Genomic DNA, 17,920 nt, shown 5'->3' on the forward strand with positions numbered 1-17,920 from the left:
CCTGAGAGCCAAGAAAAAAACAGAGGAAAATGGTGTAGCTGAAAGATACAGCCAGACAGAAACTAATTGAGTCGGCACGATGCCTAATGGTTGAATCGATATTGCCAAACAAGTATTGGGCATACAGAGTACTCACTCATAACAACAATAGATATCTTAGCAGTAGGAAAACAAATAAATGAAATACATTCGAATAATTTTTCGAAGAACCTCAAAAATGTTTATTAGAAAACTTTACGTTGCTTAGCCTACGTAATATATAAAAATTCAATAAAAAATTTGATCTCAAAGCTTAAAATGTGTATTCTTAGGCCATCTGTACAACAAAAGAGCATACTTTGTTCAATGTGAAAACCAGGTAATTAATCAGATGAAAGTCATGTTTATTGAGAAAATTCTCCCAGTATCAGAAAAAGAACCCAAGGATGAAATAGACAAAATCTTTCGAATAGATTTAGACGCAATAAAAACAAAAAAGCAGAACAAGCAAATTCAGAGACCAGGATTTTTGAATTAACTGTGCAAGCTGAGCAAACAAAAACAAATTAAAATAACAGTCGAACGTTCAGAGTTAAACAGAGAGGAAACAAGTTTTACGTACAGAGTAGAGTTGTTTTCATCAACGATGTTAGAACAAAAAACTATTACTCCAGCCTTTGGTCAGGAAGTGGAGAACACTCCAGTTGATCTAAATTTTCACGACAACAATGAAAACTGTTGGACAGCTTGCAAATTTTATGCTACGAGGCTCAGACGATACAAGAGGCAATTATTGGATGAAAAATGCCAAAAGAAATGAAGAGAGACAGAGATAGAGAGAGAGAGAGAGAGAGAGAGAGAGAGAGAGAGAGCACAAAAGGCTAGAGAAAAAGGAATTGAAGTGCAGTGACAGAAAAAGTCATTTGCTGAATCGTTATGGTCAAATATTTTCGCATTCTTCACAATGCTATGAATCTTTGATACGTCAAAATTTAATAAACAAAAATTGGTTATAAAAAATCAAAACAAAATAAACCAATTGAATTGGAGGATAAAAAGCACGTCATACCGCAAAAAACCTTGTTGAAGGTCTTTGGCGATCTTGACCTAGGCCTTTAATGCTTAATATCATCAACAATCCTTTTGAAGCACAACGTGCTTGGTAAAAACCCTTTTTGGTTGTCTACACTCGTTTTTTTCCATTTTTTGGTTATTTGACCAAGCAAATTTGAATCAAGGCCATTAATATCTTCAACAAAACAACTATTTTAACCAGGCAAATCCGACTAACAAGCAAACCCGAGTCATTTAAGCTTTTGCTATCGCTAGCTGCTAAGGAAAATCTAGTGATAGTGCAAATGGACGTAGGGTCAATTCAATTACTTATAAAAATTGAGGAAAGAGTGTACCTAGCGCACGCTTACGGTTTTGAGAAAAGAAACCAGAATGGCAAAAGGTTATAGTGCAAACTGAACACTTAGGGATGAAAACAAGCAGAAAAAAATTGGTATCAATAGTTAGCAAAATATTAGCAATGGGTAGACATTGAACGAATCAAAAGTGATTACCGTTTCAAAAGAAGAGCTATATATATATATATATATATATATATATAAATATATATATATTTATATATATATATATATATATATATTTATATATATATATATATATATATATATATATATATATACATATATATAAATATATACAATTAGCTGGGTAGATGACATAGCTATTGCAAGTACGAGCGAAAAACAAGTCGAGAAACTTGAATGTGTCTCAGAGAAAAACTTCAAAAGGGAATATCGATGAGAGCTTAAGTGGTTCTTAGGCATGAACATTGAAAACCATTTGACATATATCAACCAAGGTTAGAGCACATATGATGGCAAGCGTTTGCCAATAATTCAATTAAGTGAATTGAAACTAGCAAAAACACGAGCTGAACCTAATTTAAAATTAGAAAAATCTTAGCCGGAGTCAAAAAAGATGAATTTTCCACAGAACGATCCAACTACAATTGGCGAAAACAGTCAGAGTGCGAACAAAAAACATATAATGCCAACAAATCTAATATTTCACAAAAAGATTGGAACACATCGATGCAATAAAATCATTTTATCCGTGACAAAATCAAAGATGAAACAATACAACTTCTGTATACGTCAGCAAACGAAAAATTAGCACTTATCCTAACGAAATCCCCATCGCAACCGAGGAAAGACTACACATCAAACTTCGATGATATGGAAAAATCAAGATTACAACTTACGAATACCGGTCCAATCTGAGTGTAGAGTATTGGCATTTAAAGCCAATTAACTCATTTTTTTCAAACGAATTCTCTATTATCTCAATTTACAGTCGCCGACATTTTTGATAGCATTGAGAATCATCTAATATGAGACCTAATGGACCTTCAGATAAAATGCGCGAAGCTGAGGTTGCATAATCTTGTCTAACAATGAAGTTTAAGGAAAACTTGGCACTGAAAAATCCCACATAAGCATTTGGAGTCGCAATACATATCAAATCAAGATATCGAAAAAATTTTTTAAAAAATGTTTGTTTTCGCACCAAACATAGTTTTATCAAGCTGTCCCAAAACGAAAAGTTTTTTAGCAGAGCATATAAGGATAAAATTTGAGTTTAAAGAGGAATAAAAAAAACTTGAGAGAACAGTGAGATAAAAATTTTCTCACTGTTCTCTCAAGTTTTTTTTATTCCTCTTTAAACTCAAAAAAAAAATTTTGCACTATACAAAAAAATTTTGTGATTAAATTATGGCAAATAATACCCAACGAGTTATCCTAAAAGGTGCCGTGAAAAACTATTTCGATTCAACTTCACCACTTTTTATCTTTGAATCTTTGCAAAAAAAAAACAATTTTTTTACAATTTCAAAGACAAATTGTATACCCTCTAATTGTATCGTACCCTCTAATTCACACCCTCTAATTATATCAGCAAGAATGTTTTGGTAAAAGACAATCGTAAATGTGGCCGCACAATAGTTTTTTCTCCAAAAAACTGTTTTCATGTTTTATCTAGATAATATAAAACAAACCAAAAAACCAATAGGGTAACAGAAGCTCCACGTCACGTATATTCAGTGAAACCCTTTTCATTTCCAGCTTTTCCTAGCCGTGCCGTAACACTTGGTTTCAAATGTTCAAATCACTGAAAGCTAAAGAAGTTTTTTGAATCATTGGCACATTTGCTTCGATTTTGTGCCATACACCATCAACGGAATAAAATTGTCTCAATTTCTGTCAAATTTACTCTTGAAACATCTCTAAACATTGATTTAGTAAAACGAAAGCAAAAAAGGCATGTAGAAATCAAATTAGTTTAGGCAATTGTAAAAACAAGTGATAAAATCAACTTAAACAAATCAATCTGTCTAAGAAAATCATAAACCAGGCAGCAGAATTCCTGAAAAAGACTAAAGAAAAGAAAAAGCACCAAGTAAATGAAATTATAAATAACTAAATTAATTCCTGACTACTGAATTGTTTCGGTATAAATAAAGCAGAGGGGACCATAATTGAGAAAGAAATGATAAATTTACTTTTTTGCAACCTGTGTTCTAAAGTAATGAAAAAATGTATTCATGCACCAAGTGAGCTCTCGCATCACATGATTAAATATTTTGAAAATCTGAAAAGCTGGAAAAAATTAACAAATGTTCCTTTGTTTTCCAAAACAGATGGCGTTTCGTTTAAATAAAACAGGCTAGTTTTTTTACTTTAAAAAAGAACAAAAAACAAAATTTTAAAAGCATAAAAAACATATAAGTCTAATTTAGGACAAAGTAGCAGTAAAAAATATACGACTTAGATAAGAAAGTTCACCTTTCTTCTTCAAATATTGAGAGATGTTACTCTAGTTGACAACAGTGAATTAGTGGAAACTTATGGTAGCTTATATAATTTTTAACCTAAATAAAGAACTCTCTGGAGCACCAGAAAAAGCATTAGTTTTATGCTTTAGTTCTGGTCTTAACACTCCTTGAAGCAATACACTTTAATTACATGAGCTTCAAAAAAAATTAAATTCTCGAGAAACAAAGTCAATTTGCATGGAACCATCAGCTACAAACAGGAAGGGTCGAATAGAAAAATTTCTAGAAAGAAGTTGAGACCGCTAAATTAACTGTGTTTTGTTCACAGACGAAAAGTTCACCAAAAGAAAATAAAAAATTTTTAGATTAAGTAAAATCGTTCACTGAAAAAAACGTTAATACTATACAAAGCCTAAACAGATGAAAAATTGAAATCCAAACACTTTTATTTTGCTTTGATTTAAACTCAACAGAGCGGTCAACAATGAGGAAAATATGAGGAAATACTGAACCAAAAGACGAAAAGAGCGAAAATAAAATTTCAAGTATATCGTTCTATTTTGAGAAACGTGACGTTTCTAAACATATAATCTCCGATATCATAATTAAAACCAAATGAACTGAAAACTGACTTTTTTGATGCGAATTTTTATCAGTAAAGATAATCATACAAGCCGCCAAAAATGACTACGAATAGGTGTACTACATTTGAAGAATTCGACAAATTTTTAAATCAAATTTCTCTTATTCTAAAAAATTAACCAAAACTTAAAAAGTGAGTCTTAAAAATAAAGCTCAGCACTAATGGAATAAAGTTGTTGGTTTTTATTAAAAGCTGTGAAAAAAACCCAATATTGAAAACGGGTTAACACTAAAAGCACTGCAAGTCAAGAAAAGTGGCGAATACATGATTTCTCTTTTATCTCAGAATTGACCTTTCGCGCGCATAAGACTAATATTATTCGTAACATCTGCTTCTTGAGTGAAAGTATTTGTTCTGCTACTTGATGTGCTCTTCGAGTTTGACTTTCAATTGACCTCAAACTAACCAAAGTTTAGTTCTTCAAAAAAGACTGCAACAATCTTAATTATTTGAAAATGGAACTCAAGAATGACTGAATGAGTAGGTGGAGCTACTCTAATTTTTTTCATTGCTGTTTTAATGAATGAGACATATATGAGCAAAGTAGTGCCAGAGGCACAAAAAGTGATCAAAATTTAAAATGGCAAACTAAAGTCTCTGAGTTTTTTTTTCAATTTTGTCTGTCCGAAAAGAACAAAAAACTGAATGATTCATTGATGAGTAGTTACATGTGGTCAAAGTGCGTGCTATCACATAAAGTAAAATTTCTCTTCGTTTTTCAGGTTGGAAAAAAAACTTTTTTTTCAGAAAAAAAATTATCAATTAACCATTAATACACAGAGCTGAAATGATTTTCTCCCTGTTTGTCAAAACGTAGCTAAGGACTTAAAATAAATTGAACGTTGGATTAAAATTTAGGTTAACACAGGTGGGGGACGGGTTAGCAATTCATAAGATTGTATGAAAATTGAGTAGGTAGAAACTTGCCTAAAAAACAAGCATTTTTTCGTAATTCTGTCTGCAGAGACTGGAGATCGACAAAACGATAAAATACTTTCTTTTTTTTAAAAAAAAATTGACTGCATAAAACGCTATTTGTCGTAAATGATTGCGTTTGGACCAAAATATTAGTTAAGTTCGGATAAATGCGTAAATTGTGAGTAAAAAATGTTAAAACTTTTTTGCCAAATATACAAAAATTACTGAAGATTTTCTCTGTAATGGAAGTTTAGACAAAGATAACTTCAATTTGATACCACATTTGCTAGCTTGTGATGCCCTCAAATTCTTCAAAAGTTGTCAAAAAATGTGGGGCTAGCGTAAAAATTCTCCCATTCTTTTTTTCAAAAAACGTGAGAATATCAGCGCCACAGAAACCGCGCTATATTTGTTTTATGAAATACAAGCCTTTGAAATGGCATGTGCTCATATCGTAAAATGTAAACATACTTTCAGATCGATTCAAAGTTCGGTGATACTATTCACGCAAGAAAAAACGATGTAAGTATTTTCAGGAAAAAGTTCAGAAAACATTCTTCAAATAGACCTGGGATATAATTTTCTCACAAGAGATGAGGTGAAAATCAATATAGTTGATGGATATTTTTTTTCGCAGCACATCTATTTATCTGCTGTGTAGGTTTGTATTTTTTTTGCCAAACTGTTTCTAAAAATAAGTTTTCAATAAACATTCCCCACATAGAAAAGTTTGGAAAAAACGGACTGATAATTTATTGAAAATCAAATTTTCACTGTTTTTATCTATTTCTTAATAGCTTGACACCAAAAATAATAGTTTTTACTGGCTTCAAAAAGGGTTGAAATTTAACAAATCGATGTCGAAAAGACAATCACATTGTATGAAATCAAAACGTTTTTGAGGGCTTAATTGCTTGGTCAATGAAATTGAATGACGCATTAAGTTCCAAAATATACTTGCGGTAACAATTTGTGCCATATACCAATCTTCGCGAGCGGCCATGTTGAAAATTTTTTCACAATTGTCATCATATTCTCCGCCTAGATTTTCTGTAACTCAATTCTAAATGTACCTTATTACGAATTTTAGTGTGTCTCTTCTTGCAAGACACACATAAAATAAGAGTTCTAAACGTAATGTATAACAGCAATTTTACGTTTGTAAGTATCAAACAATAAACAATAGGAATATTTGATTATTCGATTTGTAACAATTATCCTACGGAAATTATTCGTTTATGCTCTTGTTTAAAAAGATTAGACTATAATGCCAAAATTTACTTATTAGGAGGTTCTCAAGTTCATTGGAAAAAAATTATTCTCAAGCTCATTTTTAACCATGCATATGTTTTAAGTTAAAAAGAAAATGGGAATCCTATAAACTGTACAAATTTATAAAATCAGAAAATTTTATGAGATATCGGGTAACGAAGCGAAGAAATAATTTGTTGAAACGACAACAGTTATAAAAAATAAAATGTAGGCCCCAGGAAAACGGTAATGACCTATCCTCAAAGAGACCAAGCTGTAACCAAGTATCAACAAAACTGTTTTGGCTAGAAATTTTTGGCTTCGCTATTTCTAGCGAAGCTAAAAGTTTAACTTGCAACACGTCCGGGCGCTAATTGCACCTGCCCTTAACGAGACTGAGTCACAAGGCTACAATATAACAGCAAATAAACGCAGAAGCCAAAACTTCACAAACAACTTTATGACACCAAAATTTACTTCACAAACAATCTCATGACACCACAATTTCAAATGCTTTATAGTTAAAAGATGTTATGTACAAAAACTGTAAATTTTCACTTGCTTCTCATCAACGGGTTTTCTTTATAAACGGACTAAGAAGAAATTACAAGAAAAAGAAAGCTAAAAACTGAACAGTATCGAAAACTTGAAAACTTTTTATGAAATTAAATAGTCGAAGACCTCAGTGAAATCAAATAATAAACAAAAACTTTAGATTTGTTTCAACCAAAGTGGTTGAGCCTTCTTGTCATTGAGGTTGAGAAAAAGAAAGATTGAGAAGAAATAACTTGAGTTCATGAAAAAAAGCATAATGGAGAAAGATGAAAAATTTTTTCGTTTTCTCAAAGAAAAATCATTTGAAAGTAGTCAAAATAAATAGCACTGAAAAAGCATCTTTATTTAGTTTCAATTATTTGTCTTGGTGTTATCATTATCAGGTACATATTGTTACAAAAACAAAGGAAAACCAAACCCAATTGACATAAATAGTGGGCCTTTTCTCAACGCTGTGCGTTTTTCCTAATATGCATTTTTTCTATAAAACCTATCAATAAAGTGATATTCCGAAAAGAAGACAAAACGAATCCAAAAAAATGCGCTTAAGCTCTGAAAGTTTTTAAAAATAAAAACTCATAGTGTGAAAACCAAGAAACAATTATATAAATAAAAAACCGTTACATACATTACTTTACAACTCACAGGAAATGAGTTTTTAGTTTAACTTTACAGATACAACGGCAGGACGTTGACAGAATATAAAAAAGTGGCAAAGTTCAAAAATTTGCAGACAATTTTTTAAGTTAAACATATTCAAAGTCAACAGAAATATTAGATAACAACTTAAATCTTTGTATAGGTTCACCTATACCTCCTAAACAAACCAAATGGATTTTTGATTGGGGAGAATTAAACACCGGACTGCGAAAAATTTAACAAAAAAATCAATACATAAAAATTCTGCAAAAGTTTACAAAAACATTTAACGAAACCATAACAACTGAGCTTAACACTGAAAACCATAAGTTTTTTTCTTAGGGCCTCACTTTTGTTTGTTAAATAGTATCTGTCAGTAATTGAGCTCTGCTTTATAACTCTTGTCAATAATTAACTTAAAATATATAAAAATTGAAATAATTGAAAAAAACTGCGATTCAACAAATTCTGAAACAAATTTCTTTGTAAGGACCCAAAGTGAGATCAAGAGCAGCTGCGCGTCCAAACGAATGCCTAATTTTTCGAAGAGATGCAAAATAAATTAGTCATAATTTTTTTTTCAAAAAAGGGCAATATTATGATTAGTAAGTTTCTTTTATGGTGGTCAACCCGGGATATTATAACTCCAGAATACTCCTAAAGCCTGCAGGAATACAACTAGCTTTTTATTAGCCTACGGAGAGTATGAAAGTATTTAGGTGTCTACTTCCAGCAAGTTTAAAGAAAGTTGGCTAAAGAATCATATCGGGTCCCATTTTTTACAATTAAAATCTGAATTTTGAACAAGTTAGCATCAATTCTAGCCAAAAAAACTTAGATTGAACAATTCAGCAACATCACGCTATCTTTAGTGGTAAAACCAATAACACAACCATTAGTTTTAACACATTTTTGCAAAATTGACGACGAAAATTGGGACAAAAATTACGGAAAATTTGAAAGTTGCATCATAATTCGGCCGAATGTTCAGAAAACTTAAAAGCTTGATAACACTCTGTAAAAGAGAGAAAATGGACGGGCTTTCTTATGATACTACTCACAACTCTCTACAATGATTATATCGAGCGGTTAAGTTTGACTGAGCAAAAAAACATCGGGGTATATAATTCCTCCCCCCACACACTAAAAAGGGTCAGAATAGTTATAGACAGGCAGTAATGGCGCAAAGTACCTGGTTTTCTCGGCCCAAGCTTTTTAAATAGAGGATCAAGGGTTCTGACTTTCTTCAATGTTTTTATTAGCCTTTCACAATATCATACAATGAAAACCGTTTTTTCAACGTTTAAAAGAATACGTACGAATTTGAATAAACACTATTAAAAACCTTGAAAGACAATTTTGTACTCTTTTATTTCGATTTGGTTTTTTTTTTCGTTCTACCTTGGTATTTCTTTCTACCAATTTTATTTAAAGAACGAAGTTCTACTTTTATTTCGACCTTCAAACTTTTCTTACTAATTCCTACTAAAACACGTTTTGTGCTGACCCTAATTTCCTGTTTAGCTAAAAACGAAACAGCTAAAGAAAGCGAAAAATGAAGAAATGAGCGATTGGTTTCTAATGTCGCGACTTTGATCCCCAAAGTTGCAACGACAAACTTTTTATATCTCTATCGTTTTGTGTTTTCCGGGACTTTAAAAAAATGCTGTTGATCTCAATTATAATCTCAATTGACTGCTTTTCCTTGTTTGCCAATCTGTGAGTGGTCTCTGTTGAAAGTTTCTTGTTTACAAACTGAATTTTCTTCTTTTAATGTAAGTTTCCTATTTTTGTTTACATGCCAAATGGTGCTCTGTGTACGAACCAGATTATGATCAGTTCCAAATTTGGTAGAAAGGTTCACCAACTGATTTATTGGTTTTTGTCATGAAACAGATCAATTAAAGCGCTTTTTATAGGCGAGGACAGGGTTATCGGTGCCTGTAAATTGTAACGATTAAAGATGTAATTTTTTTGTCGAACTTGAGTAGATCAATATTATAGTCACCAAACAAAACCGTGTTATCTGTTGAGGAAACTTCGTTACAGATCTCAGCACTGAACAAGCAATATTATACAATTAATGTTACTGCGCCGCGCAATATGAACAAGTATTGAGACGATTTCCCTCTGCTAATTGCTTATAATTACTAAAATCACCGCGGTCATCAAAAACTTCTTCCTTCAATCTGAGGCACTATTAAATCAATTACTAGACGTTTGAGCAAGAACGTTTGATTCAAAAATTGATAATGAGATCGTTCAAATTTTTCTTTAAAAACTTGCCGTTCAAAAATGCATAGAAGTATCTAGGGGCTCAGAAACCATATCTCTCTCCAACTTTTTCATCAAATCACAAATAACAAAAAGTATGAACTATTTAGGCACGTGTTGCTACTAGTAATCATACAAAGATCATATATTATGCATGCCAAAAAGTCATAGGCTATTTCTTAGTACGATCCTTGTATGGTTACTAGGAAATCATATCTCAAATTTATTATTACCGGTACATCATATATGATCATTGTAAGATTACCAAGACATCATAAAGGGAGAACGCATTTATGAAAGACAACTATGAGTAGCAAGAAACCATTTATGAATGATGTATGATTAAAGGGATATTTTATATGTTAAATGTATGATAACAACGAAATCATAAATGGTATTTGTATGATTACCGGTAAAGCAGAAAAGATCAGGAATGGTTTCGAACGCAAGGAGAACGATATAATAGGTGTGAAGTAATGTGGGAAAATTTCCGCAAGTCAAAATGAAAAACGGGCTTTTGAGACTTTGAGATGATGGTTCGAATTTAGAAAGGAACACTTATCAACTCACAAAAATATTTGCGACGACTTCTTTAAAAAGCTCACAACATGTGGTTGAATTCGAGCAGGGGAAAAGGTTTAGATAGTTTACCTGAACAGGTGTCACTAATCCAGATGAGTCAGAAGCAGTCAAGAGTATAGTTGACGAGTTCAAAATCTCCGAGTGAAGAACCAGAAGAGTGCAATTGTTTGACCAAACACAGCATACTGAAACAAAGAATTGCTTCTAACCACAAAAGGTAGTTTTTTGTTCATTTGGGTGTTTGGGCGGTGAAACAAATTAAACGCATTTTATTCTAATATTACAAAACTTGAAACCCATTACGTTTTTTCCGATTACGATACAATAGCTTTTCTTTCGATGTGAACTTCATTTTTCAAATTGTTTCTCATTATTTAATGGAGAATCGATTATATGGTTTTTTCTAATCTTTTATAAACTTTTCATGTAGTTTTTTCTATAAACCGATTCTCTGCAGCTAATTATTTCTTTTGCTGTTTTGCTGCCAACCGGGGCTCTAAACTACTCTCAAAGCAAAACTGAAATGGGCAAAGGAATGAAGAAAAAAATACTTTTATCTCTAATGCTGTGAGAAAAAGATTCGAATTTTCAAGCATGGTGTAGCTTTATTCGCGGTCGAACATTAACGATCCTCGATACTCCTTGTTTCGCTCGTGTTTTGGGGTTTTGCTCGATGTAATCTGTTCTTTTTATAAATTTAAACACCATCAAATTTGGTTGTTTTCTTTATTCACCTAGGCGCAAAAAACTTTTTGAGAGAAATTTCTTTATGTGAAACCACTCAAGATGATGGCTGGTTTCACACGAAAAAGAAAAACGAGTGATTATTCACCACAGAAGACAATAATGAGCGTTTAAAACGAGGAACCTCTAAAGTATATAGAGACATTTGGTAGTCCAGATGGTTTCAAAGTAACGACCATTTAAAAGACTTGTAAACACTTTACACAATTACTTTGTATACAAATTACCAGTATAATTCAAAAAAATTGTATAGCAAACAGCTTAATACCTAGACAAAAAGAGAAATTATTTAATCATCGGCAAAATGTGAAAAGGAAAGCAATTTTATGACTGAATGAACAATCAAATTTCAGACAAAAAACTAGAAGTTTACTAGGGGACAGATTTACTTGATTAATTTAGAAACGGTTCCCTAAAAAGATACAAAAAAGTTTTGCGGAGGAACTTAGCATAGAAAATAAGGCATGAATTGTTTCCAGCCAAATGTTTGCCGGAGAAAGTATTTAACTGATTGGGTTCTCATCCGAGTATTTTCTTCCACTGACGATTTGCAAACACATTTTATATTTTTTGCATATAGAAGGTTACTTTGTTCAATGGTTATAAAAGAATTTTTGAACACTGCGTTTTGGCTAATAACCACAAATTTGAAAACGAGCTATGCAAGTGCATTCGATACCTGAATTCTTTTACAATGTAAACATCCAGGACTTAATCTTCATTGGTAAAGTGGATATTCTGACTTCTTGCGTTTAAAATTGAAAATTTTCAGGCTCTCTAAAAACAACGAACTCATCTTTTTTGGGTATTCTCTTCAGGATGCAATGGAAACGAACAAGGTTTTTCTCAATTTTAACTCAGGTTCTCTGCGCTGAGGAATCTCTGTCTGAACATAGTGCAAAGATGTCTTTGGTTTATTGAATTGATCCGCCAAACCGAATTAGGGCACAGATCATGATTTATAATTTGATGAAAAAGCAACTGAAACTGACTTTACAGGACTTTCTTTCAAAGGTTTATATCTATTCTGATTCAACATTTTAAACAACGTTTGATGTTTTTATAGTTTGCACTGAGTTGGAAAACTCATGATAACCGAAATACAAAGAACTTTGCAAAACATTGAATTCGGGTTGGAGAAATTTCTTGTTTAATCAACAAGATGTTAAGTTTGACACTTCTCACGAGATTCAAAAGTCTTGGAAAGTGCCAGTGTTAAGTGAAAAACAATATTGCAGTGAATAAGCAATAAAACTTTTTCTATTAAACGCTAAACGCTGAAGAAAAATATTTATGATAATAAAACAAACATATTCAGCAATTTGGGTGGCTGCTTTGCTTATAACCGACGAGGTTAATACAGAGGGATCAAAAGGTCTACTTTTACAAAGAGCAGGATGCAATATAAGACATAGTGTTTTTAAACACAAATGAATTTGTATTCGATGTTTTAGCCAGGTCTAATTTGTTAAGAGACGCTTTTACGTAAAACTTGACTAATCTGCTAAACTTGTATATATCAGAATGGCATGTTGAGCATATTTAAATTTTCGAAGTTATACAGATAGTCTAAAACCGATTGAGTGTGTTTTAGAGACCCGTTATTTGACAATACGCTAATGACGTTTCTTTTTGCAAGTAACGCAAGATATACTTTTTGACGTGAAGATGAAATTAGGCTAGCCGTGTGTTGAAAACTTTTGGCCTGTGGACGTTATAATTGCATTATCAACAGCTCTAAACATCTACTTTGACAACTTAGCATGCAAAACTGTCACAACCATTAGCGGAATTTTCTTTTGCACAGAGTTTTGATTTAATTTGATTAAAAAATGCTGCTAAAACAAAAGTCCTTCCCGAAGTAAAAACCTATGAAAATTTTACAAATTGATTCAGTTTTATGTCCCGGCTTAGATAAATTGTTTTTAAAATTCTCTGTTGAATTTTTACCAGCTAATTCTAAATTTTTTTTTATCTTTCTCCAACTAACTGACTTCAGAAAAGTCTTAGAGAAATACCCTACATTCAAAACTAAAAAATTAAAAGAAATTGTACCCAGAAAACGTAAATGTTTGAGCATCTAAACTCGTATCTGGTTTTTGTAAAAATAGCTCACAGTTCATTTATGCAAAATGAAATTGGTAACACCGAAGTTGTTTAAAGAAAAAAGACTGATGTTCTTATCTCTTTGATTAAGATTTTTTTAAAGACTTTTTCAGGTAACGATACAAATCAAAGCGCTCATGATTTCTGGAATTCTGCTGATCTCAGGGTAAAGTAATTGCTAGGAACTGTTTCAAACGGATCCTGATGTGAAAAAGAGTTATAAATTAGACATAATACACTTTTTAAGTCTTTTTTTTTAACTGACACTGCTTAATACAATTGATGAGACTAAAGTCAAAATTGACATGAAGATTACTTCCTTGACAGATTCACAGATATTCGTGACAATTTTCAACACATATTAATGGTGGAAAGTAGTTCTAGACAAGAAGACGAATTAAAAAGAAAATATTTTCATAGAGTCAAGTACGCTGTGGACAGAGGTTTGCCAAAAGAATTAGCAAATGTAAGTAATGCCGCGCAGGCGAAAGACGTACTAATACAATCCAGACAAAGAAACAAAAAATATAGCGTTTGCAATAAAGGGATTAAGCCCCGACCGCTTAAAGGAAATGGCCACGAACGTCCTTAAAATTAGTCCTGAGAAAGTAAATTCAAGTAAATTTTACAAAAAGTAACGAAATTAGTGCTAGGCAGGGTACAACAAATTTACAGCGACCCGAATATAAAGAGAGGAGCAAAAAATACTAGACCCTTTCGATATTGTAGATATCAACGACATTCCATTTCTACTTGTAATAAAAAAAAGTTGGAGGTGAAGTACTAGAAAAGAAAATAACTATACCTACAGTCAGCACTAACTATAGAAAAGGAGGTTGAAAATACAACCAATACAAACGGACGGAAAATATTTACAACAATCGGGCTCAAAATCTAAGTTCTTTTCGTAAAAAACAGACTAGTTTCAATACTGGAAGTAAATACAATTACGACATTAGGTTTAACCAAAACAAACAGTACAATCAGAAATTTTCCCGACAAAACTCATTTCGGGAAAATGAGTTTGATGTTAAGTAATATTTTTAGCATGAGAATAACCAATTCATTAGAACTCGAACTAACAACTAACTATTTGCCTACTACGAAACAAACTCGAAAACCTTACAATACACAACGTGGAAACAGTGTTTGTTGGATTCAACAAGAAGATAATATTGTTGACTATTGTGATTCTATCTCCGATCTATTTTCTTTAAACTATTAAAATCCTTGAAAAACAAAAAAAACATCGAACTCAAAGGCTCGGATACTCTTGAACTTATATCATTTTGCTACCGAAGATAATAAAAAAATAGTGGATTAGAGATAAAATTTATGAAAAACCTATTATCAACGTTTAATATCTTAAAACAACACACATTTAATGATTTGAGCCAATTGAACATAGAAACGACAAGCAAGAAAACAACAACTTAAAACGGTTTTAAAAGACTGGTAATAAGCTGCACTGTTGCAACGTCCCACCTCGATTTGGACGAGGAAAACTAAGCGAATCATAGAGTATGCGTTGCTGAGACTGAAACTTCTAACTTACTAGGAAAACACTTTTGCTATAAATTTCATAAAGCATGATAGATTCCAGCGGTAGAACTGAATTCGATTAATAATTGAATACTTTGATATGGCTCACTAAAATAATGAGAAAAATATCCCCAAGTCTTAAAAGTAAAGTCAGTTACAAACTACTTTTCGATTTTCACCTATATCCACAATTCTATACAAGCACAGTTATATTAATCGAACAAACTTTCCGAAAACCATTTGTTTGTACAAATTAAAAGAACAAAAAAACGAGCTGTGCTTCATTCAAACTATATCTACTAAGAGCAAAAAAACAGTTCTCCCTGCTTGTTAAATAACATCAGAAATCATCAAATCAAATTGAGTAAAAGAATAATCGGAGTTGATTGATGCGATATTTCAAACAATGAACAGGAAATTAATATTTTTGATTGTAACGAGTTCAACTATTCAGTTGTCAAAAGATTTGAAGAGCTCAATAGAAATAAAAGCTATTCAGTGACTTTCGGTATTTGATTTCTTTTACAATGCGAACATCTAGGACTTTATCTTCATTTGTAAATGGGATATTCTGATTTTTCAAATTTAAAATCAAAAGTTTTCACGCTCTCTACAAACAACGAATTCAATTTTTTGTGCAATTAATTTTGGATGCAAAATGAAAGCAATAAAGTCTTTTATCAATTTTAACTTAGGTTCCTTTTTGCAATGAGGAATCTCTGTCTGAACATAGTGCAATGATATCTTCAGTTTATTGCACCGTTCCGCAAGAAAAAATGGGATGCAGATCATGATTTACAAACTTCTGTTTCTTGAGGATTTTTTTTCAAATGTTTTTATCAATAATGATTCAAGATTTTAAACAACTTTCGATGCTTTTTTAGTTTGAAAACCCATGAAGAGAGAAGTACAAAAAATTTTGAGAAACCTTGAATTCGGTTTGGACAAGTTCCTGTGGTAATCGACAAGATATTTTGTTTTGTAACTTCATGTTAGATTCAAAGGCCTTGGAAAGTGTCGGTGTTAAGTAAATTGGACAATAATGCAGTGAATAAGCAAAAACTCTTCTATTATCTGTAGAAAGGAAATTTTCAAGTTTCTATAATTTTTTACAATAAAACAAACACACTAAGTGATTTTGATAGATGCTTTATGTAGAAATCCGGAGGATAATTTAGAAACCCCGGAGGAATCCAGAAGTTTACTTTTACAAAGTGTAGGATGGGATATAAGATATAGAGTTCTAAGCACAAATGAATTCGTGTTCGATGTTTCAGGCAAGTCTATTTTGCAAAAAGACGCTTCGCGTAAATTTCTGCTAATCTGCTAAACTTGTACATGAACAGTATTGCTAGTTGTCTGGTTGAGCAGATTCGCTTTTTTGAAGGTGACCAGATTGCCTACAACCGATTGAGTGTGTTTTAGAACCTATTGTTTGACAGAATGCTAATTTCTTTGTTTTTCGCAAGTAATGCAAGATATAATTTTTGCCGCAAAGATGTTATTATAATAGCTGTGTTTTTGAAAAAAATTTTTATGTGGACGTTATGATTTAGTTATCAACAGCTCAGAACATCTACAAGAGCAAACAAAGAAACTTTGAAAACTTACCCTTCAAAATCGTCACAACCACAAGCAGGAGTTTGTTTTGATCAGACATTTGATTAAATTTGAGACGAAAAATAGACTATTGTGAGGTGACACAGTTCCTTTAGTTTAAACAAATCTGTTTTACTGAGAAACATCCGACTGTTTCTTGCTTTTATCTTTTCAACAAGCAGAATTATCAGCCCATTTTGCCAAAAAAAATAACAGGTAGGCGCGAAGAATAAAAATTGAGCCATTTTTGCAAACATCTATATTCGAATATTGTTTTATGTTGCCTGATTAATTACATTTTCTTCTTTCGAGGTTTCTTTGAAAGTTATGACTCGTTATTAATTGTTTATAATTTTAGATTACTTCTTCGGCTGTTTAAATGAGAAATAGACTAGTCGCTTCAAAGCTAATCAATTAACTAATTGTTATATAATCAGCTATAAAAAATAAATGTGATCATGTTTACAACAGTCATTTGGATTTTGCTTTCTTTTCTAAAGAGCCTCGTGAAAATGTCTTGGGGTAATTTCTTTGATCGTCAACAAAATCCAGTATACCGAACAAAACAGTGAAATATCAAACAAATTACGATACAAAATAAAATTAACAAGACAATTAGATCATAAAAAATGTCAACTCTATCACTTAGTTTAACATATGAATAACCCAATATAATAACAAATGTTGCCATAAAACAATTGCAACCGAAAGATCAAAACTTTCAATAAAAATACTGTATGCAGTTTTGTACGTCTCTGAGCGCATATTTTATGTTTCAATAGAAATAAGTCACGATAGCGTGCTTCAAAAAAGGCTGATTACCAAAATAACCGAAAACGATGGGGTCGAGGAAATGAACCCCACGGAAAGAAACCACTCAATTTTAGTTGGGAAAAAAACTCCAAGGACAAAAACGCCTACGGAAAAAAAACCCAGTTATAAAATTCAATTTTGGGTCGTGGTAATTTGCTCGCTTATGTTAGTTTCATATCAAGTCCCACGGGCCGCTAAAACGTTGCCGATGCTCGCAGTTTAATAATAATCATCATCACAATAGTAATAGCAATAATAATAATGATAATAATAAAAAAAAATAACAAAACTAAAAATAATAATAATAATAATGATAATAATAATAATAATAATAATAATAATAATAATAATAATAATAAAAATAATATTAATAATAATACTGATGATAATTATAATATTAATAATTGTGAGAGTTAACAAAAAGAGCA

General features: G+C 31.7%; 1 protein-coding gene across 1 annotated transcript in view; it reads right to left on the bottom strand.

The window, feature by feature from the left end:
• Window positions 1-16,799, bottom strand: part of LOC142338552 (uncharacterized) — a 72,107-nt gene extending 55,308 nt beyond the window's left edge. The window contains exons 1-2 of the mRNA XM_075388343.1: window positions 16,692-16,799; window positions 10,758-10,873 (exon numbers count right to left, since the gene is read on the bottom strand). Of these exons, the coding sequence (XP_075244458.1) occupies window positions 10,758-10,873; window positions 16,692-16,740 (165 nt within the window). The 5' untranslated portion in view covers window positions 16,741-16,799. The remainder of the gene's footprint in view (window positions 1-10,757; window positions 10,874-16,691) is intronic.
• Window positions 16,800-17,920: the final 1,121 nt, after the last annotated feature.

This window comes from Convolutriloba macropyga, chromosome 4 (genome assembly GCF_964194025.1).
Source record: "Convolutriloba macropyga chromosome 4, txConMacr16.3, whole genome shotgun sequence".
NCBI classification, from domain to species: domain Eukaryota; kingdom Metazoa; phylum Xenacoelomorpha; order Acoela; family Convolutidae; genus Convolutriloba; species Convolutriloba macropyga.